This window comes from Dipteris shenzhenensis, chromosome 29, assembly GCF_047967505.1.
Source record: "Dipteris shenzhenensis isolate YYH24624 ecotype China chromosome 29, Dip_SZ_1.0, whole genome shotgun sequence".
In the NCBI taxonomy this organism is placed as follows: Eukaryota; Viridiplantae; Streptophyta; class Polypodiopsida; order Gleicheniales; family Dipteridaceae; genus Dipteris; species Dipteris shenzhenensis.
The window spans coordinates 16,611,006-16,634,245 of NC_141624.1; the positions used below are offsets into that span (position 1 = coordinate 16,611,006).

Consider the following 23,240-nt stretch of genomic DNA (forward strand, 5'->3'; position numbering starts at 1 on the left):
TTTTAAAAAATGTATAACCCTGACATTGGGAGTTAGAAAGCCAACACTCTTGGAGAGAAGATCCAATGATCCTCATTTTAAACTTTCAAGTTTTACATGCCATATCACTACTACCAATTGTCTGGAAAATCCTGTGTTTCAAATGTTTTATTTAATGCATAGTGTGTAAGCCAGTGTGCATCGAACCTTAGAATAGAGGGAAATGCAAATAATCCTTCTTAACTTAATCCAAAAAGTAAATAAAATGCAGATGGCCAAGGCATATGAGACCAAATCTACTACACCGTAGACAAAACTTGTCTCTATATCATGAATGATGTTTGGGAGGTACAGGGTGCAACCTCAACCTCAAGACCTTGTCCAAGATCCCGTATGTGATACCTAGGAGAGTGATCGAGCCCCAAGGGAGTGATGGCACATCATCGTGCTCGTCAGGATGCCTGTGGACCGCCCCATCATCGTGCTTGCCAAGATGCCACGATGCCTATGGACCCATCTTTGTGCAGGGCCCCATCCCTAATATGTAGCATGTCGATATCTCTCCAAGAGACAAAAGTCTAGCATCATTGAGCGAAGACAAGAAGAAGCTGCCTGGAAGTCAAGTAAACTCTAGCTCTTGGAAGGCATCACACCCTCAGATGGTGAGAATGAACTACTCCCAAGTGCCTTGCTCTACCACTAGCATGATTGAGAAAGAAGCAACTCCCAGCCTGTCCTCCTCAAACTCAAGACTGTTGAGATCATCTAATCCAAGATTGCATATTGGGGAGACAATCTCTGTGTTGTCACTAGAAGGGACCCCTCTAATGGCGACATGCTGGTGCATAAATATGTCTTCTTGAGGCAGCCTCAACCTTGTTTATCTTCTCACTCTGTTATTACAAGAGCTTGATTTGGATTTCGTTCTATTTTCTCATGCCTTGCATGATGTACTTTTCCACTGAGCTTTGCTCTCGAAGGTTCTTAAAAATTTTGGCTCTTTGCAGCTCATGGTATTGCCGATTTTTTTGCCCTCAGTGAGCAATCTTCATTGCTCTGTGCAATTGATTATATGATAGAACATATGGCATTCTGCTAAAGTATAACCGTTGCCATGCGAATGCATACCTTGATTCACCGTGAGAATATGAGCGAACCCCCACAAAAAAGTTGCAGGTAAGATATTTTAGTTGAGGAGTCTCCACCCATTGACAAATTTGGTAGATAGTTAAGTGCTGAAGCTGATGTGATCACTCAAGTTGGTTCGAGCATGGAAGACATTTCAGGTTCAGCTAGAGTTTTTTGTTGAGCCTTGCCCTTCGGGGTGACTCATTTGTTTTCGAGTCGTGCCATGTTGACGCATGACCATTTCTTGGTCTAGTGATTACGGTATTTGGCCCTTTGAGGGTGTCTTCTACTTCGTTACTCAGGTTCCTTTTATGACAGTAGATCGATTTGACTTCCTGCATTGATTGAGTACAAGATTTTTTGTTTTTGTTGCAGCTAGTTTGGATGATGACTAGGCATTCAAAGAACTTTTATGGTGCATGTGTTTTGGCTCTAGAGATTGAGCCGTTTTTTTGCACTTGTCTTAAGTTTATTTGGTTTGCCTATTCCTTTTTTGATAGTAGCTTGTGTTTCTCAATTGATCTGGTGATTTCTCTCCCCCCCATTCGGATTTAGGGGGTGAATGTTGAAAAAACTTCAAGGGGGGCACTCTCTCTTAGTTAAGGTTCGAAGGGGTGGATTTGGGCACAAGGTTCACCTGATACATGGAGTGTGATTGGCTGGAATTTGTGGCACATGACTATAGCATGGTTCCCAAGTGGCACCACAAGGCAAGCTTTGACTGGATGTGGAACATGGCTGACCAATCACTTGAGGTGGTATTTGAACGTGGAGGCGGTGAAAAACGTGGTATTTGAACGTGCCTCCTATGAGCATAGGGTGTGAGCAAGAGAAAAGAAAGAAAGTTTATTAAAGTCTTCGGAAGACCGATGGGTCTATGAGACTGTGAAAATCCTGATACAACGAGCTGTGGTAGTGGAGCTACTAAACGAGCGTCCATACCAATGCAAAATGCAAAATGCCAAAAATGCAGAATGGCAGTACTAAGTCCTAAGTACAACATAGCGATGTCGGTGGTCGACTATATATCAATCTCAGCATCATCATCAATATCATCATCATCCCCAGCAACAGCAAGATATCAGGATGGATGAGGCAGTGGAGGCATGAAGTCGGCAAAAGAGTGCTGTCGGCCACTCAGAGGTGCGGTCCTGGCACGTCTCTTGGTCGTAGCTCTACGTCTAACCAAGGCTACTGTGACCCCCGTCGGTCGGGCTCCAACTCTAAACAAGGAGGGGATGTCTCCAAGTGTGATCTGTGTGTCGACCCTCTGTCTGAGCTGTCGGGTCACGGGTTCCAGGTCACGGTCATGTCGAGGCCTCGTCTCGTTGGGATCCATGTGATCTAGCTGAAAGAACTCCGTGATAGGGCTCTGAGAGGGATCAACCGAGGAAGAAGTCTGATCCTGTCTCCGTGCTCGGAGTATCCTCTCGCGGTGTCTAAGTGCCTCATGAATGAAACTTGCCAAACACCGCTGGTCTGGGTAGGAGAGGAAATGGGCTAAAATCCCATAACTATCTCTGAAGAGGCAGTGGAAACGTCCTCGGATCTCATAGTACACAGGACACCTGAAGATGAAATGCTCCTCTGTCTCAACCTCCTGTATGTCACATAGTGTGCATATGCGCCGCTCCCTGAGAGCAAGAGTGTGAACCGCAAGGAGAATGACAAACACCCTTTCTCTTGGGTTTCTCAGCCTTGTGAGAAGGCTGTCCAGAATCAGCTTTATGCCGATGTGAAGGCTGATTTGCATGTTGCTTATGCTTCCCCTTCCCTTTGGGCTTGAATTTCGAAAGCATCGTATGTTCACTAACTGGAAGCCATTTTCTTTCTGGTTTGTTCTTCCTGCAACAAAAGTCCTATCAACTCATGAAAAGTGAGAGGGTTGCCACCCCCCCTCAATGACAAATTCAATGAGGTGTGAAAGCCAAGATAAGACTCAGGAAGAGAATTCAAAGTGGTAGTGACCATCTCTGAATCTGGAATGATCTCATCAATATTTAACAATTGCTCTCTCAAATCCTGAAGTTTAGTGAGGTGCTTAGACATAGAGTCACCCTCATCCATATGAGTATGAGTCAACTCTCTCTTCACGAATGAGACCCTCGCATCATTGCGGGCTGAAAACATACTTTTCAAAATATCCCAAGCTGCCTTCGAGGTCTTGCATGACCGAGTGTGCGGAATGATAAACCTTCTAACAAAAAGGAAGATAGCTGAAAGTGCTAGTACATCACGTGAATCCCACCTTTTCTAATCCTATGTAGGAGCCACCACTACAGCAGCAGCTGCTGCACCTACCACTTGTCTTGCACCTTGAGCTTGTCCTCGACCCCTTCCTCCACCTTGTTGAGGAGGAGTGGTAGGTGCAACCACATTCTCTAGCCGTGGCTCATCCCCATTGACATAGTTCCATAAGTGTTTGCCAACTAGGATATTGCGAGCAATAAAACTCCATAGGAAGTAGTTGGTTCCATCCAACTTATCCTCCTGTGTGAGGACTCCAAACACTTCATTGGGATTGTTCTGGGCCATAACTACCAAAGAAAATGCAGCAAATAATTCCTTTCTGGGAATGAAGGTGCACAACACTAATTCCTGCTGGGATATTGATGCAAACTGCCCACTACTCAAAAAACAGCCAATCAATGGCTCAAAATGCAACAGCACAAAAGCATAAGCTCAATTGAATCTCTACCAAATGTGCCTACAAAACACCTGCAAAGCATTCTAAAGCCCCAAATCTCGCTGAATGGGTGACCAAAAGCAAATGACAGCTTGATGTCACGGCCTATCAAAGGCTCAAAATGCACCCAAATATCTTGTAAATGCGCAAAATCTGCCAAAAAACACTGCAAAGTCTGCAATGTGACTCAATCTAAGTCCAAAATTGCCTGCAAAGTGTCCAATTACTTCATACACTGAGAAATTGCAGCCCAATCACAAAAGCCCCAATTTCTACAAGGAAATTGCAACAAAAGAGGGCCAATTTCCCAAAAGCCCCATATTTTGACCAAAATTGCAATTCTCTTGCAAAAGCCAAACATTACCCCAAATGCAAACCAAACACTAGCCGAAATGCAAAAATGCTTCTATGCAAGGCACCTAGATCAATGTGCAAACAAGCTGTACAGCCAGTAGCTGAAGTGGATGATAACAAGCAGTAAAGACTGCTTGTACGCACGGTAGCTATATGACTAGGCAAGCACACAGGTCACGAGGCAGATGCATGTACAGACGGGGAGGTTGCGGTAGCGTACGACAACCTGTACGGACTATTATCCATACAGTGTATGGATGACTGGACGTGTCGGCACTGACGACATGCACTTAGCAAGTACGGTCGACAAGATGGCGCAGTGTACGTCAACGGTATACAGACAACTTATTGGTGCAAGTACGGAATATAGTCGCTGCTGTACAACTAGATAGCAAGGATAGTACGGACAAATCGTGTGCGTTGTACGAACAACAACAAAACTTTACGACCGAGAGCAATCGACTATACGACCAGGTAATGGGATCTGTACGGATAGGTGACTACACAACTGTACAGCAACAGAATCATTGAGCGACCAGAGTATAGCAGGGTGTACGGCCAGCACGAGAGCGTGAGCAAGTGGTTGATAGGCAAGGAGCAAGAAGTTGCACTAATACCAAATGTGAGCACAGGGTGTGAGCAAGGTGAGCAAGAGTGTGAACCGGAAGGAGAGCAACGTAAGTTGTATTGTAGAGATAGATACACTATATAAAACTTGGGGTTTTGTTTAAGTAACAAAACCCTAACTAACCCAACCACTAACTACTAACTGCAGTTGGGTATCCTAACTGCGGTTAGGGGGAGAAACCTCTAATGAGGGAACAGTGCCCCTAACCCACTTATTAGTCATGCATTGGTCACTACCATGAATTATGGCGATAATTCCAACACCTCCACCTATGCTCTAGCTTCAACCCAACTCACTTTGCTCCAAAAGGTAAATGATGCACCTCAAAGCCTTTCAAGATAGGCAAGTGCCATGATTGCAAAAAGCCCGGTCATCACATAATCAGTTAATGCCCCAAGAGACTTGCAAGAGAGAAGAAAGAGTCTGGCATGGCAGTTTTAGGCTCAGCTCATCATGCAGGTTCTAAGGATACTTCAACTCATTTTGTTGAGCATGATTGGGACTTCTTTACTTGTAGCTATGATGCTTCTTGGGAGTCACGTATTCTCAGCGTGAATGAGACAGCTAAGACATGGTACTTTAATATCGGTGCTTCCTGCCATATCACCTCACATAAATCTTTCTTTGATAAGTTATCCAATGCACCAGTTGGCAAAACAGTTTCTTGTGCCAATAATTCTTCTTATCTAACTTTCACTCACAACTGTGGATGGTTCAGATCTTTGCATCCAAGATGTTTTGTATGTCCTTGGGATTAAGAAGAATTTACTTTCCGTCTCTTCTTTCTCTCAAAGAGGTTACCAGGTCATCTTTGAGGATGGCACATGTACAGTCCGTGACAAGGAGAGAGATAATGCCTTGTTTTCACCGGTACATTATGTCACGGCACGTTATTTCAGCTTGATGCCTATGAGAAAATAGCATATTCAGCTTTAGTGGCTTCTACCTCTGCCATGCAAGATGCAAAGTTATGGCATGCCACGTTTGGGCATGTAAATTAGGGCAGCCTTATGTTATTGCAGAAGCTTAATATGGTTGATGCCTTGCCTCGTTTGGAGACTCCTCCAAACAAAACATGTGAGGGCTGGATTTTGGGTAAAATGCATCATTTTTCCTTTCCCAAGGATAGTGCAGTCCGGGCTATACAAAAATTACAGCTCGTTCATACTGGGCAACCACTTTGTTGCCTTGGTTGAAAATCAATCTGAATGCCGGTTGCAAGTTCTCCGTTAGATCGAGGGGAAGGAATATATGTCCAAGGCATTGCAACAATTTTTTGCCAAGAAGGACATTACGCGTTAGTTTACGGTGAGGTATACTCCTCAATAGAACGGAAAGGGTGAAAGGAAAAATCGGTCACTTTCAAAGATGGGGAGATGCATGCTAAAAGCAAAAGGGTTACCACACAAATTTTGGATGGAAGCCATCATGTGCTCAAATGATGTTTTACACAGGTATCCCACGAAGGCTCTTAAGGTCATGACACCTTATCAAGCATGATGGAGGGGGAATACCAGGGACATTTACAATCGCATGGTAATGTAGGTTAGCTATAGGTTTGACCTTGTAGGGGTTTCCTATATAACCCAACACTCTCTTGTATTTTCAGTTATTGTTGGTGCATTGTGAAATATACAATTCTCTCTCTTGCAGTCTCCATGCCTTGACTCCCTTGCACTTTCATACTTATTCAAAGCTTCAACCAGATGATTGGTGGACAACTATAGTAATTCAATGTATGTATCATGTTGGTGCTACCATCATATAATAGTCTCACTTGTTGAGGTGTTAACTACTGCACTTCCAGAACCACTATGATACTTTTCAAAGCATAGACACATGTCAGCCATCTGCTCTTCTTGCTTGATTTTGGTCCAAAAAAGTAAAACCCTGGTTGGAAATGATCCTAAGGTTTTCAGTTCCATTTCTGTACATGACCTTTTGACCCTTTCAGATTTGGCTGGAATTACAGCAACTGCAAACATTTGGCAGAATTTATGGAATTTCAAATCAGGAAAGAAAAATGACAAAAGGATTCGTCTTGACCTCAAAATTCATGAGCATCAAGATAGGTGAGCTGCTGCTCCTCCCCGCTCCCTTGCTGCACCCTCTCCCTCAGCCCGTCCCTCCCTCTCTCCTCTCAGCCTGCTCCCCCGCCCCCTCCCCCTGCCTGCTCCCTCGCCCCCTCCCTGCTGTTCCGCCCCCTCCTGCCTGCTCCCCCGCCCCCCTCTCTGCCTCTCCGCCCTCTCCCTGCCTTTCAGCCTGCCCCCCTGCCCCCCCGCCCCCTCCCTTCCTCTCCGCCCCCTCCCTGCCTGCTGCTCCCCCGCCCCCCTCCCTGCCTCTCAGCCTGCCCCCTGCTCCCCCGCCCCCTCCCTGCCTCTCCGCCCCCTCTCTGCCTCTCAGCCCTCGCCCTCCTCTCCCTCTCCTCCCCCTTCCCTTCACTCCCTGCTCCCTCTCCTCCCCTCCCTGCCCCTCCCTCTCCTTCCTCCCCCTCTCCTTCCTCTACCTCTCCCTCCCCTTCCTCTTCTCTCCCTCTCGGCCCTCCCCCTCCCAGCCCGCCCCCTTCTAGCTTCTCCTTCCTCTCCCTTTCTCTCAGCCTCTCCCCTTCAACCCTCCCCTTCTTTCCCCTTCCCCCTGCTCCCTCCTTGCCTCCTTTCCCTTTCTTCTGCCCCCCTTTTCTCCCGCAGCTTCTTTTGGAGCAGAAGGAGCCTCTAATTTGTTAGAGTCGGCCTCCTCACCTCGATTGGCGATGGATACTCCGTCAGCCAATCCTACTCCACCTCCACCGGCCACGAAAAATATTACATTTTCTAAAGACGAGTTGCAGCAGCTCAAGAAGGATGTAGAGATTGAATGCTCTACCACGTTGCTAGCACACATCTTCGGGTCTCACCCCTCCAGATCCCAAGCCAGAGACTGGATGCTTGCAGCTGTCCCCCCAGACCTCACTCCTCGATTGTTAGATGTCCGTCTTCTGGGACGAGGTTTTTTCCAGGTTGTTTTTGACACTCCAGAGGCTGCGAGCACTGTGCTCAAGGCTGAGTTTTTACACCTGGGACACAGGAAGATCTTCTTTGAAGCCTTTCATATTGGTTTCGACCCAGTGGAGGCAGATAAGAAAATCTTCTCGCTCTTCATCAGATTCCCCGGGCTTCCCCAGGTTTACCATCGACTTCTTTCTGATTCTAGAGATTGTGCCAAGTCAGGCAAGTTGCTTTCTGGCCATACTTTTTGGTCGCCTGCCTTGGGCACCAGGGGGGCCACTTCCATTTCAGTTTCGCAGTCGGTTCTCCCCTTAGTTGTTGGGCACGGAGTCATTATTTCCTCTAGAGCTCAGTGGATTATTCTTTTGATTGGAGGGCGTAAGGTTGGTTTCCTTAACCTGTATGCCTCCAACATTAGAGGGGAACGTGTCCTTATGTGGAAGACTTTGCTCTCCTGGGCCCCCATTGTGGATTCATGGGTGATTGGAGGTGACTTTAACATGGTCGAGTTACCGTCAGACAAAAAAGGGGGTAGAGAAGGCGGACTTCACTCTTTGGAGAGAGCAGCTTGGGATGCCTTCCTTTTTCATTTCTGTGGAAGAGATACTTGGTGTGATGATGCCTTTCTTATTCAGCCACAGTCCCTCCTGTTCTCTTGGTCGAACAGGAGGCAACAGATGCCTATTCATGCACACATTGACAGATTCTATGTAGATGACTGGGCACTAGACAGAGGTGGATCGGTATGCATTGTTGCTGGAGTTTCCACTTCAGACCACTTCCCTGTTGTGCTGGCTATCTCAGAGCCTCACTTGAGAGGCCGGTCTGCCAGCATCAGGATTCCAGATGCCTTTTACATAGAGGAGGACCTTACAGAGGCAGCCCTGCAGATATGGTTTGCTCATGTCCAGGGTGGGCAGCCATATCCATCACATGTAGCCGCTGCCCTTTCTGGTATTAGCGACTTCTACCGCTCAGTTGCTTGTACCAGGAGACGAGATATTCTCAGACGTGAGATTGGTGTTCGCCAGCAGTTGGCAGCTTTGCAGAGGGAAGAGCAGAAACGGCCTTCAGATTCTTGGATTCAGAAGCGCCTTGCTGCAGCAAGGACTCATCTGCAGATATTGCTTGATCAGAGAGCAGAGTATGCCTTTCATGCACGGTAGTCCTTCTGGATTCAGATGGGTGGTAGAGTCAATAAACACTTTTTCTCTACTCTTGGCCCTAGACATAGTAGAGAGAGTGTATCCCAGCTTATTGACTCACATGGGGTTTTACAGACAGAGCCTGATGATGTCTTACGCATAGCTTCAGATTTCTATGCCACCCTTCTTACTGCTAATCCTGAGACACACGATAGAGAGGATGCTAGACAGGCTATTTGGCAGAGCATCCCTGTGTTGGTGAATCCGGGTATACATGTTCTACTCGACGCACCTTTCACCAACACAGAGTTCAGGACTGCACTTTCAGCCCTTCACAAGGGCAAGTGCCCAGGTTCAGATGGCCTTACCCCGTCTTTTTTCATTGCTTTTTGGGATATGATTGGAGACTATATTACTTCAGCCCTGCAGGCCATTTGGGACTCTGGCGAGATGCCTGGGTCGCTTACAGAGGGTCTCATCCACCTTATCTCAAAACGAAGTAGCAGAAATTTAGTGTCCCAGTGGAGGCCTATCACACTTCTGGGGACTTGTTACAAGAATCTGGCCAAGGCTATCAGCCTCCGATTGCAGCCACTTCTCCCTGACCTCATTCATGACACTCAGACGGGATTTGTGCATGGTAGAAGCATTTTTTATAACATTTTTTCTTTCTGGGAAGCTTCAGAGTGGGCCATGCAGAGTGGCTAGAATCTTGCCATTCTACTTTTGGACTTTGAAAAAGCTTATGACAGAGTAGATTGGGGTTTTTTGGAGGGCACCCTTCTACGCTTTGGCTTTACTGATGCTTGGATCAGAGGTGTTTCCTCTTTGTACAGATCAGCCCACAGCCAGGTACTTATTGGTGGGGTAAGGGGTGAGAGATTTCAGATTTCGAGATCAGTCCGTCAGGGATGCCCCCTTGCTCCTTTCCTTTTTTTGTTCGTGGCCGAAGCTATGAGTATCTATGTTAGATCTCAAGCTGACATCTTTGGGCTGAGACTTCCCATCAGAAGGGAAGAGGAGCTACTTTTATTTTGCTTGGCGGCAGAGGGGCACATAAATTGGCATAAATCCAATGGCTTTTGGATCAGTGATGAGGACACTCCAGTTTGGGGGCTTGACATAGGATTCACTTGGGTTCAGAGGGGTGAGGGGTGTGCCTGACAGGTATTTGGGCTGCCAGGTCGGCTTGGACATTTCTACCACGCAGCAGTTTGCTCCCGTTTTGGAGAGCATCAGAAGGAAGCTTCTTTTTTGGAGCTCAGCCAAGCTGGATCTTGCCTCTAGAGTTGTGGTGGTCAACCAGGTCCTCTTGGCCACAGCCTGGTTTGTTTGTTCATTTTGGTGCCGTTCTAGGGACTGCATCATTCAGCTCAGAAGACCCATCAGAAACTTTCTCTGGAGTGGGCTTGATGGCTTAGCAGATGCCTTAGCCAGGGTGGCTTGGGAGGCCCTCATCCTCCCTACACAGGAAGGGGGTCTCAATATTATTGATCCAGATTTACAGTGCAGAGCTTTACTTTGCACGATGGTGGTGCGGGGACTTATGCCAGGGCAGGAACCGTGGAAGGACTTTCTTATCAGCAGCATACAGAGGTGCACACCTTCTTCAGGAGGAGACTGGATGAGCAGTGTTAGATGGATCTTCACCACAGCACACCTCAGGTCACCTTCGTCCCCTCTCATGGTTGCCATTCTGAAAGCTTGGGCCAGTTTCAGAAGCACTCTTCGGAGGATTCCTCCTTCCTCTCGGGAAGAGATTGATAGGCAACCCATCATGTGGAATGACAGTATTTTAGATGATCATGGCAGACCACTGGGTGCCTCACTCCACATGCAGTGGTCCAAGTGGGAGAGGGGACCATCTTCTTCTATGGGGTCTTGGAAAGCTTTCCGCAGGCTTCCGTCTTGGAAAGCTTTCCGCAGGCTTCCAGAGGAGACCAATTCAAGGTTGACAGGACATCTCAGAGGGAGTGCAGGGAGGATCTTGCAGATTGAGGCAGCCCTTCCAGAGGTTTGGGTAGAAACAGACGATATGCCACTCACTTCCTCCACTTGGGCAGGTACTTTTTCGAGAGGCGGGGTTCCGCTTCAGGTTTTGGCCTTCCGAGATGCACAGGAGGATGCTTTGGTTTTTAGTGTCCAGGATGGTGGCAGATTGCTCAGGTCCACAGAGGACATCTTGCTTGAGTCTGCTTTTCAGCCTATCAGGGTTGTAGGTCTTTTGATGCAGGGATCAGATTCAAAGTGGTTCCTAGACCCAGACCCCCGGCTACTCTCCACCGGGTCTTGGAGGCTCTGGCTCTATGGGGGAGTTCCCATAGGTATTTGCAGTGGGACCCCGGAGAGTGGGAGTGGATTGACGCAGGGCATCGAGAGAAGAGCATCCCCTTCTTTCGTTACACGGTCAGTAATGCCAGGAGATATCAGCTCAGTAGTAGAGGTTGGAGACCCTCTAGAGTTCCTCATTGGGAGACTTTTGGTATTACTGCGGATCAGCAGAGGTGCTTCTGGAGGAGGCTCTGGAAATCCCACAGGAATAGAAAGATCACTATCTTCTTTTGGCTTTCTATTCATGGAGGGATTGCAGTGAACCTTTGGAGGTCCAGGTTCGGAGCCGACCCTACATGCCCTCGATGCCTTTCTGCTTCGGAGTCTATTCAGCATTGCTTATGGGATTGCAGACAGGCGAGGATGATTTGGATGGGGGTAGCCAGGATTTTCAGTCACTTTGCCCATTCCCCACTTTTTATGACATGGGGCTCGGTGGCTTGGCTTTCTCTTACAGGACCTCAGGTTTTCTACGAGGGAGTTGACTCCTCTCGGGCCATTTCGGTTCGACGTCATCAGATTGAGTCCTGTTCGTTGGATGTGGTACCACACCTTCCTTTTACAGCTGTACATGCCTCTGTGGATACTTCTTGGGAGATTCTAGCGAGCATAGCATCCTGGCATATCCGGAGAGCCAGATGCACAGAGGCTTTGGAGGGTACTCAGGTTCATCCCTCGCATACATTGGCTAGTATCTGGACAGACATCGTACATACTTTGATGGCCGTATGGACGGGTATGCAGGGGGGCTCCCGTGCAGCCTCAGCTAGGAGGGCTTCTTTCTTCAGGGAATGGAAGGATTCTCCTTTCTTCTCTGAAACTACTACAGGGTTGAGGTGGCACTTTCAGCCTCAGCCTTGGTTGTTTTCCACCTCACTCTGAGGGGGTTTTTTATTTATCCTCATGATTTCATAATGTATTCCGCCTTGAGCTTGCTCTCGCGGGTTTTTTTTCTTACTTAATAGAAGTCTTTTTCTTGGAAAAAAAAGAAAGAAAAATGACCGCCATGAGACCAATGGCTTTTCATCTTACGCGTATAGATAGACATCTTGAAAGAGACATCTTGCACATGAATAGCTTTACTTCATCCAATCAGAAGAGCTTGCCTTGGCCCAATCTAAATTTCAGCATCACACAAACACATTGTATGCAAAAATTCCTTGCATCAACATCAAAATGAAAGAGGTTTGAGCCCATATCATAGTGAAAACAACTTCTATATGTTGAACTTCAAAAAATGAAGCTACTCGACTCTCCTTGAATATGGTTCACCATAATAACTTCAATGGATTTTGAGAATGAGAGGATGCTTCTTGCACAGCTGATCCCAAATGCCTTATTTTTTGGGTCAGAAAGACTGGCCAAGAGAAAAGTGTATCCTCCAGTCTGTCCTAAATGTGCTATCTTCTTATTTACTGTTTACTTTCTTGGTAGCATTGAGGGATGGTCTTTCAGATCTTCTATCATATTAGTACTTATCCTATGTGTGGAAAGATTTATCAGGGATCTCATGCGAACTCCTCTAGCAATTAAACTGGTATTGTTTATGTGGGGAGAAAATGTAGGGGTTCAGTATTATTTTGGAAGGAACAATGCTTACTCAGTTCTAGCTCAAATGGACTGGTTCTATATATTTTTTCTTACAGGTAAAATAGCCAAAGTACAGAAAAGCTATTGACCACTATGTAACAAAATCACTGGATGTCCTATTACTGCCTCTAATGAGCATTCAACGTACCTTACGCTCCCTTCTCTCTCTGAATACGTCTGCCATTTTTATCTTCATTTTCCTGTCAATAAAAAAATATATAAATTAGCTATGGAACACCAGAAAAGTATCATTTACCCTACCCAAAAATGATTCTTCAAAACATCTTACATAGAATTTATACTTGACTGGGAACCATTCATTGAAAATTGTTCGTCTGCATTTTTTATCAAGGCCTAGCCTCCAGTTTTCAAAGATTGCAAAATTGTGGTTATTATGCTTTAAAAATCTTGTTTGACTTTACATAAAATTGAGCAGCTTGCACACTATAAATGTTGGGGTTTCACTGTCAAGATCACGTATAATATCCAAAATTTGATTGACCCTTTCAATATGTCCACCTCTCTATAGATCATCCCCACGACACACTGACAAAACTAATCCTTGCGGCATCATTCTTGCAAATTATACTTTTTTTCTTTAAGCTTGAAAACCTGGTAACAACTAGGATCGTGGCTGGAAATGCCACGCCATGCCCGTGATGGTCTCACGAGTCACAAAAGAAAAGAAAACTTCTCCACTCTATGAGACAAATCATCCTCTTGGCGGAAGCACATCTAGAAGATCCCTGCATCCTCAACCAAATAGCCATCAGTGTGTACCATATCTGCCATATGCTGGCCCAGGTATGATTTGGGTGGACTTGGGTGCTATCAATAGCCTCTATACATCTAGATCTCCAAGTGCCATGCAGTGATGCTCGCTACAATCTCCGTACTAATGTTCACTGATGCATGTGCAAATAAGTATTGGGAGAAAGGGATGGCATGAAGTTGACAAAACTGTACATCAAAAGATGCCGATAGCCCAGGAGAAGTCCTGACTGTCATAGAATATCTAAGGCCCAGTAAGTGAAAGCCACGCACAATGGAAATGGAAAATCAATCAGCTGCACTATGGAAATGGCTAATCAGTCAGCTGCAGCCTGCTCCCCATTGTGTTCCCTGCTCCTCGAGCTCCTTCCTCTCAGCCCTCCCCCAGCCCCTCAGCCCCCTCACCTCCCTAAATCATTCACCCATGGCAGCCTCCTCGACTAGCGACTTCAACCAGCTCCAAATGGGCCTGCTTCACTAGCAACTTCAATCAGCTCCAAATCGTGCCATCTCTGCTGGTATTAAGGGCCAGGAAACAGCACCTTCTCGCTGTCCTCTAAGTCACCACTCCTCTTGTTCTGTTCCACCAGCTACAAACTTTCAGTCCCAGTAGCTTCCAAATCGAATTTTAACAGCAGCAAGGTCCAGCTTCAAGAAGGCGACTTCAATGCTTCCAAATCAAATTTTAACAGCAGCAAGGTATAGCTCCAAGAAGGCGCCTTCAACAGCTTCAAAATCGAGAATTAACAGCAGCAAGGTTCAGCTCCAAGAAGGCGCCACCATCGGCTTCGGATTTGAGTCTTCAGCAGCTCCATTTCAAGTCTTCATCAGTGGAGCTAGTGTAAGCCCAGCCCTCCCTCACTCTCTGCTCCTCCCGCTCAGCCCCTCACTTCTTAGCCTCTCCCCTCTCAGCCTCTCCACAATGGCCGAGTGTAAGATCATGAGGGACTCTAGACTGAGTTCATTGCATATGGGATTGACATCCTAGCTCCGATCTTAGCAAAGCTATTCAATAACGCAGTATGCCTTGGCTTCCCACATGCATGGACCCTTAACACTATCATTCCTATTCACAAGGCAGGGGACCCCATGAGCCCGGAAAACCACAAGACCATTACGATTGGGCATTTCATGTCCGAGATCTATGCATCAGTACTTGACACAGAGTCAGCAGGTTTGTAGAGATGCAAGGACTTAGGGCAGAGAGGATTCCGGCGGGACCATGGGACCGGGGATCATATACTCACATGTAGGAGTGTCATAAAGAAGGCCAGATCGCGGAAGTAGAGGGTGTGTTGTTGCTTTGTGGATTTCCACAAAGCCTTTGACACGGTCCCATAGGCCCGTCTCATTAGGCACTTGTTGCAGGAGCTAGGGTATGACTGGGAGATCATCGCTCCATCTATCTCACTTGGGTACCATGAGAACCAGGTCATTCGAGAGGATCTCTTACTACACACATTCAGGATCTGGTTGAAGCCGAGAGAGCTTCCAGTGAAGCTCAACTTCTATAGAGATCGCTGCCTTTGCATCTCCGATGAGGGCTTCGTTGTCCCGCCAAAGAATACTCGGATTCACTTACCGCACTCTTTGAGGATCTCCATCGAGTAGTTCCGAGTATCATCACACCGACTCTATATCAAGAGCGGATGAGCTTAGAGGATACCTAGCGAATGTGCCTATGTACACTATGCGATCGACTAGAGGTTGAGTTAGAGGAGCACTTCGCACTCTGGTGCCCCATGTACTACGACATCCGTGGTCACTATCACTCTCTCTTTAGAGATGGATTTAATCCCCTCTCCAGGCTCCTTTCATATCCAGACTGGAGGCGCCTCACTGCTTTCATTCATGAGGTCGTTCACCATAGACAGCACTTACTCAGGATACAAAGGCAAGGCTTGAATACACCACCCAACTCTTTTCAGAGCAAGATCACGAAGTTCTTCCATTCAGATGGTACGGTCCACACAGTCACCGATGGCAGACGTAGTAGGGATCCAGAGCTCGAGGAACGTCACACTCGACAATAGACGGGCACACAGATCACATTGGGTGACCTCCCTTCCTTGTTCAGACCTGCGACATGACCCACCGGTGTTACAATAGCCTTGGTTAGGCAGAGAGCCACTGCCAGGAGATCGAGACGGACATTGCCCACCGATAGTCGCCAACACTCCATCACTAGCTACGCATGAGCACAGCCCCGCCCCCTCATGAGCCCCCCTTGACATTTATACACTGCGAGGCCTCATTGTACCACCAGGGTCGGCATAGCCTGGTGGCGTGGATTGATCGACATGTGGATGAGTATTGTGATTATGATGATGATGTCATTACGGATGATGTGACTATGTACTACTTAGGACTTAGCATTCAGCATGGGTGATGGGCTCGTTTAGTAGCCCCACTCTTTCTGCTTTGTTGTATCAAGTTTTCTACCAGTCTCATAGACCCATCGGTCTTCCGTAGACTATAATAAACTATCTTTCTTTCTCCCTCCGTTACTCAAGTGATCATGTTGATTAGAGGCTACACCCTTTCAGCTCATTGTATCAGGTTTCTTTTAGCCTCACAGACCCTTTGGTTTTTTGAAGGGTTCTAATAATCTTTCTTTCTTTCTTTCTTTCTCAGCCTCTCTCCCGTCTCAGCCTCTCCTCTCTTTTGAAGGGTTCTAATAATCTTTTTTTCTTTCTTTCTCAACGTCTCTCCCCTCTCAGCCTCTCCCTCTCTCACTCTCAACCCCTTCCCTCCCCCGTAGCTTTCCTTTAGGATTTCCAGCCTCCCTGCTGCCTTCTCCCCTCCTTCTCCCCCTTTCTAGCCTTTTCAAAGAGGCAGAAGGACATCTTTCTATGTTTGAGTTGGCCTCCCGTTTTCGAATGTGGAATGGATCCCCATTCAGGCAATCCTCGACTATTTCCATTGGCCGCGACAACCATCGTTTTTTCAAAAGTTGAGCTGCTGCAGCTTTAAAAGGATGTGGAGTTGAAAGCTCCACCACCCTCTTTGCACGCATCCATGGGTCCCACCCTTCGAGGTCTCAAGCTAGGGACTGGATACTTGCTGCCCACTTCCAGACCTACCCCCCACCTTTCAATTATTCATTTATTGAGACGAGGATTTTCCAAGTGGCTTTTGATTCTCTAGGGGCCATGAGCACATTGTTACAGTCTAGTCCTTTGGCAATTGGTTACGGAGAATGTTTCTCACTTCTTTTGACCTTGGGTTTTGACCCGATAGAGGAGGACATGCGTCTTACTTCACTGTTTATCATATTCTCCAGTCTTCCTCAAGTTTACCATCAACTTCTTGGCACAATCGAAGTATTCTTTGGGCTGGTCATAGAGACCCCACCCTCCTTGGTTTGCATTCATCTGCAGCAGAGGCGATCAATGGCCACCCAGACTTAGGGTCATAGTTTCTAATCCTAACATTTCAGATGAGCACATTATGCTTCAATGTCCAGATGGCTCTCTTTTCAGCAAAGTGTCGAGATAGCGGGCAGATAGGATCGGTGTCGTACCAGCCGCCCGTTGGGCTTGGATCTACCACCCCGCGTTGGTTGGTAGTTAGAGTTATTGTTGCTCCTCCACCTACACATCAAGACGCCAATTCTCTTGCCTCAAACTCTACACCTATCAGGGCTAGTGATATCCTAGTTCTAGTTGTGGCTACTGATGCCCGTGAGTGCTCAAGTTGCAACCAGCAATGCCCTAGACCCAGCCTTGGGCAAGCCCATTTATCTAGCTTTGTTTGATTCTCTCTTAGGCCCTAGTCCGCCCTAGTCCATTGTCCAAGCAGCCTCTTTCCACTTCAGCAATTCAGCCTCTCCTCATTGACCGAGGGAAGAATGTGGCTCATGTCTTTTCTTTATCTTTGCAGACAAGGACTTTAGGCACTCTGGCGCCATTCTTGACTCCGAGGAACTCTCTCTCTCATGGCTGACCTTGGATCGATAGAGTTTGTATCCTTTACTTTTGGTGACATAGTTCTTGGTATTCTTATTGATAGGACATCCTCTTCCACATGTATGGGGATTCTTTTCCCTGTGGATTTTCCTACTAGGCTAGATAAGGTGTTCCACCCTACTTTTCCTCCCGCAAATGAGGGTTATTAGCTAGAACACACAGGGCCTAGGTTGTGTCCCTCATCGCCACTATAGGCAGCTGCTGATTCGTAATTAGCTTCCTCCAAGTGTTAATGGGATACATTCTTTTCGTTCAAGAACACAAGCTGGATGCCAGAGATTGCTTAAAGTCAGGTAAATTGCTTTCAGGTCATACTTTTTGGTCTCTTGCTTTAGGCACCCAGGGGAGCATGCATTTAGTTTTAGCTTCCTTTCTTCCCCTTGTGGACAGACAGCATATCAGTAAATCCTCTAGGGGACAGTGGATCATTTTGTTGATTGGGGGACGTAAGGTTAGTCTCCTCAACCTATATGCCCCCAACAACAGAGGGGATCGTGCCCTTTTCTACAAGGAACTTCTCTCTTGGGCCCCCATTGCAAACTCATCCATTATTTTATTTTTCCAAAGAGAAGAACTTCTAATAATGCTTGTAAAAAAAACGATCATACAAGTTGGCAAATACCATAAAGGTGCCAACCGTGAAAATCAACGAAAAATAAATGCTGGCTGTCAGAAAGACACTCCTGCTACTGCCAGAGATCTTAGCTCACTACCTAGGGATTCTCTGTAACAGGGGCTAACAACAAGGTGGCGGACTATACAACCATCTAATTCCTCTGGAGGTCATGTCGTAGAAAACACCTGCAGGCCAAGCCTTGCGGAAACGTTCCCATGCGACGGTAGCTCGAGAACCTGGAGAGCCTCGCTCCCAAATGGTGCCGTGAAGCATGAAGATGATATCCTGTCAGATGGCTACCAAGGTGGCCGACGGTGGAACATGGTGCTGGCCCATAACCCAACTGCAGCGAGCAACCCAGATGTTCCATGCTATGATGCTGGCTACCGTCTCCCACACGATGTCCACCACCGAAGGAAAAGGTCGATGACTAGTGGGAGGGGTCACCTCATGAAACTCAATGCTATGATGCACAAGCCCTGAATCCTGTATGCTAGAGAGACCATGTCAATGGGAAAGGCATGGCCACCCTCTGACAACCAAGCAGCCATGCCCCACGTGAAGTCTCTCTGTGTGCCTTGAAGCCTCGCCATGATCTGAAGTGCTCCTCACCATATCCTTTGTGCTGCTAGGCAGCTCCAAAGGCAGTGGGGGATCGTCTCCAAAGCCCCAATCGTGCATCTATGGCAGCTACCATCCACCCGCATATGTTCCAACCAAGGGTCAATAGGAAGACCTCCATGGGGTCGTGGCCTCGTGGTTAAGACGGATGGATGTGTGTGAGTGTGCGTGAGTTCAACCCCTAGTTAAGCCTTGGCATCACCGCAATACAAAAAAACAGGAAGACCTCCATGCGCTATCATCCAAAAAAAGTAGGAGATCTTTTGGTCGCAGACTAAACCAGAGGCGTGTCCAGAACTTGGATCTCACCTCTCGAGGTACCTGCTGTGCTGCCCAATGCCTCTCTCTCGATGGAGTCCAGGCTATCGCCTCCAACTGCAAGCAGCATCCTATGCGTGTAGTATAAGAGAAGAAAGGCACCTCCTCCACTTCCTCTGAGTGGCCTACTCTCGATAGCCAGAACCACTCGCCTGGGTCCGACTGTACCTCATTGAGGGGACGACCCTCCCATAACCATCAGCACCAGCAAGCTACATCCAGATCTGAGATGCAAGAGGGGTCGATCGACCACTCCTTGCCCAGATGACCCACTACTCTAACCCTCTATCACCCTAACTAATCCAAGGCTCCACCATCTCCAGATCTCCATTTGTCAGAGACTGCAAGAGTCCACCTAGACCTACACTATATAGAACCGGGCTCGGGTGAGAATGGGAGGGAGGAGGCGTAGCTGAATCCGAAGAAGTACCCCTTTCCCTAAGAACTGGCCCAACCAATGTGCTGGTGTGAAACTCTGAAGGCCCACCCACCAAGACTTTGGGATAGCTACCTCAAATCTCTGCCATTCTCAGGCCCGCGTCCCGAAGATGTGATAGGGTCTCTATTCGTACCTCTACATCAGCCGGGAGTCTCGCACACGTCTTGAAAGATCGAGCTCGGCCGCTGTCCCACTGCGCCCAACCAATGTGTAACTTATGTCCAAGCATGTGACCACCCTGATCCCGGACCTCCGGGTGTCAGATCAGAGGCTATCATGAAAACTCCTTCGAAAACTGAGGACTAGCCTAGATAAGACCCCCCTACCCTGGCTCGAGTGTTACGTGTGCCATCCGATCCTACCCATAGGAAATTGCACACCAAGCACCTCAGTTGTCCATGCATCCCCTGTGAAAACACCAGCACGAGGCTATGTACCAAGCGGTAGTAAGGAGGACCTAGTTAGCCACCAAGGCCCATCCTGCAAGAGAGAGTTTGGTGGAGCTCCAATACAAAGCGCCAAACACTCTCAAGGACCAGGGAGATTTGCTGCTCTGCTGAAATATCAATGCCAACCTGGCAGCCAAGGTATCTCGCTATCTGCCCCCTTGGAATCCACCGGAAGCCTAGTGCTGAGCCCCAATCTTGAATCTCTTGTACCTCCTCTGTCGTTGAGAGAAAGTCGACTGATTTGGTCCAGTTGATCAAGCAGGCAATGGTATGCGAAGATACATGCATTTTTTATAGCCCGTGGCTTTCATAATAGCCCAACCGAGGCCACTCATTATGTCCGAAAGAGTGCATCAGAATTCTTAATTCTGATTTTATATGTGGATGACATGCTTATCGCTTGGCCAGATATGGAACAAATTGCCATTTTGACAATTGTCCCATCACAAGATGCTGTGACTAATTTAAATTTGAGAAAGCCAAGAGTCTTCTCTTATGGCTCTTTTCCAAATGTCCACATCCTACCCTACTCCACATGGGAATTCTAGAAGGATTCTTCTTGAGCCCACACTCTTCCACACTCCTCCACATGCCTTCCACATGCTTGGCATGTGATCTATCCTACATTATTGAGTACACATGGACATTAGCCCACCTTTTTATTTTCTAAAACCCCATAATATCTTACTCATAAATAACTCTCACCCCAAGGCCCATACCCATATATTTATCATTCATACACATGGTATTTACAACGATTTATTCCACTCATTCTCTCAATCCCTTACAATATCTTCAAAAACAAAAATAAAGTGATAGCCAAAAGGCTACCACTTGATATTTACTATCTTATCAAGCATACATACAATCGATACTATTGAATACCAGATAAAAGATATCAATTTTTTGTGTCACGGTAGGGTGAGGAGATCTTGGACAATGAGCTTGCTAATAATATTCCTTGTGGAACTTGGAAGGATTTCAAAAGCTTCTAGATGATCCTAAGCTTCAGTGGTAAGTCACCTCAAGAAAATGAAAGGAGAATGAGCAGGTTCATGCAATCCTACCCTTGGACTCGGTTCTCACACATGGCAGGTCTTATTATCACTCTATATGGATTGGGGCTTTTAAGAGGTCGTATATCATGCTTCAGGTCATAGGGCTCCTACGTGGTTTCATATGGGAATGTCTTGGTTTTTAATGTTCACTTAGGGAGCAGGTTATCAAGGTTCAGGAATGAGGATATCCTTGTGACGTTGTTTTTTATCCTGTCAAAGTTTTGAGTCATGTGGAGTAGTGCTTCTTGACTTTAGGTTCGTACTCCGAATCACATGCTTGTGGGTTTATGGAGGATTTGCTTTATGAAGGTATCCCCATAATGTATTTGCATTAGGTCCCTAGGGAGTGGGAGTGGATTGATGCAAGGAACTATGGAAAGAGCCTCCCTTTCGTATGCTACACGGGTCTTGCAAAAATCCTTTGGAGAAGGCTCTCAAAATCCCTTAGAAATACAAAAATCAATATTTTCTTTAGACTTGTTATTCATAGAGGGATTGCAATGAACCTATGGAGGTCTAGTTTTGGATCAGCCCCTACTTGCCCCTCACTGCCTTTCTGTTGAGGAGTCCATTCAGCATTGTTTATATACTTGCAGATAGGCAAAGTTAATCTGGAAGTGCATATATAGACTTTTGAGTACTTTTGTTCCCTTTCCCTTCTTCATGATCTGGGGCTTAGTGGCTTGGCTCTCTTCTAGGGTCTTAGGTTTTTTATAAGAGGCATAGCTTTTCTTGGGCTCTTTTGGTTTGACGACACTTAGTTAATCTTGCTCTCTGGATGTTTCCCCTTCTTCTTACAGACCTACACATGCCTCGGTAGATACTTTTTGGGAGGTCTATCTGAGCACTTTCAGCATGGCATATATGGAGATCCAGATGCATAGAGGCACTTGATGGCTCCCAAGGTCCACTCATCTCACACTTTTTCCAGTATTTGGACAAACGCTGTACACATTTTGATAGCCATTTGGTTAAGCCTGGGATAGGTCCTCCCAAGCGGCCTCCACTAGAAGAACCATCTTCCTCAAGGAGTGGAAAGACTCCCCCTTTTTCTTGGAGTCAATCTTGGAGCTTTATTGGCTCTTCTTGATGAGGGGTTTTGGACCCGCTCAAGGTGTTCTGTTTTTCATTTATGTGTGATGTACCCTTGTCATGAGCTTTTGCTCTTGGAGCTTTTATCATACTATTACGCTCTAGCCGAGGTAGCATGACCTCGGAAGAATCAGTCGACATTTCCCTCAAAGGATCTATGTTTGTAATTATTTTGTTTGCACTTCATGTAAAAGATCGGGAGGGAATTAATGTCAAGGTCCTAGGTGAGGGTTGATAGCACCACACTAGGTGGATCTAAGGCTAAGGGCCTAATGCAAAGAATGTGCCTAGGGGCAAAGGATTTAATGCATCCCAAGAGAGGGGTGAAATGTTGCATTAGGAAGGCCCTATATGGATGACATGTGGCATCTAGATCTATCTAGGGAGATGGGGCTTGTTGAAGCTTGAGAGAGAAGAGAATAGTGATTTTCACGTATGTTTGATTCGGAATTCTCTGTCTGCTTGAAAGCTTCAGCAAGGTTGGCTGGGTGGATTAACTCCGGTGCTGCTCCTGTGATCTGTAGTAGGAATAGTTGTTTATTGTGTTACATTTGGTATCAGAGCCCAAGGCTAGGAGTCAGAGAGGGATCGTGGTATACGATGGATCCAGCAATGGTCTACGGTGGAAGCGATTCGTGACGACGACCTTCGTGGTGGCTGAGCTCGAGTTGCAGGCCTGGACCGCCCTGGTGGGCTAATGACGTACGGCTAGTTACCTGACGGGATCGACGCTGATCTACGACGAAATAAGACGGACAGCAGGTGTGGAACGGAAGGTTGGCGCTGTCCATAATCTACGATGGAAGCGTGGGGGATCCCGTAAGGCTGTGACGAAATGCAAGGTAGATGGACGCACGGGTGGTGGCTCGTGAATGAGGGAGACCCTTCGATGTTGATAGTCCGTGACTGACGCCATATCAACGGAGAACCCAATGGAAGGTACTAAGAGCGTAGAGCTAATGGCTACTGCTGACCTGCGACGGACGGACGAACACGAACAAATAGAGATACGTATAGAGGTGTTCCAACGTGCAGTGCAGAGGTGACTCACTAATCGAAGGTGTGGTTTTGTTTCAGGAGACA

At 46.9% G+C, this 23,240-nt stretch overlaps 1 protein-coding gene across 1 annotated transcript in view; it reads right to left on the reverse strand.

The window, feature by feature from the left end:
• The window catches only part of LOC147882502 (uncharacterized), a 206,437-nt gene that overhangs the window by 119,530 nt on the left and 63,667 nt on the right, over positions 1 to 23,240 (reverse strand). Inside the window, exon 11 of the mRNA XM_087400899.1 lies at positions 12,974 to 13,025. Coding sequence (XP_087257025.1) covers positions 12,974 to 13,025 — 52 coding nt within the window. The remainder of the gene's footprint in view (positions 1 to 12,973; positions 13,026 to 23,240) is intronic.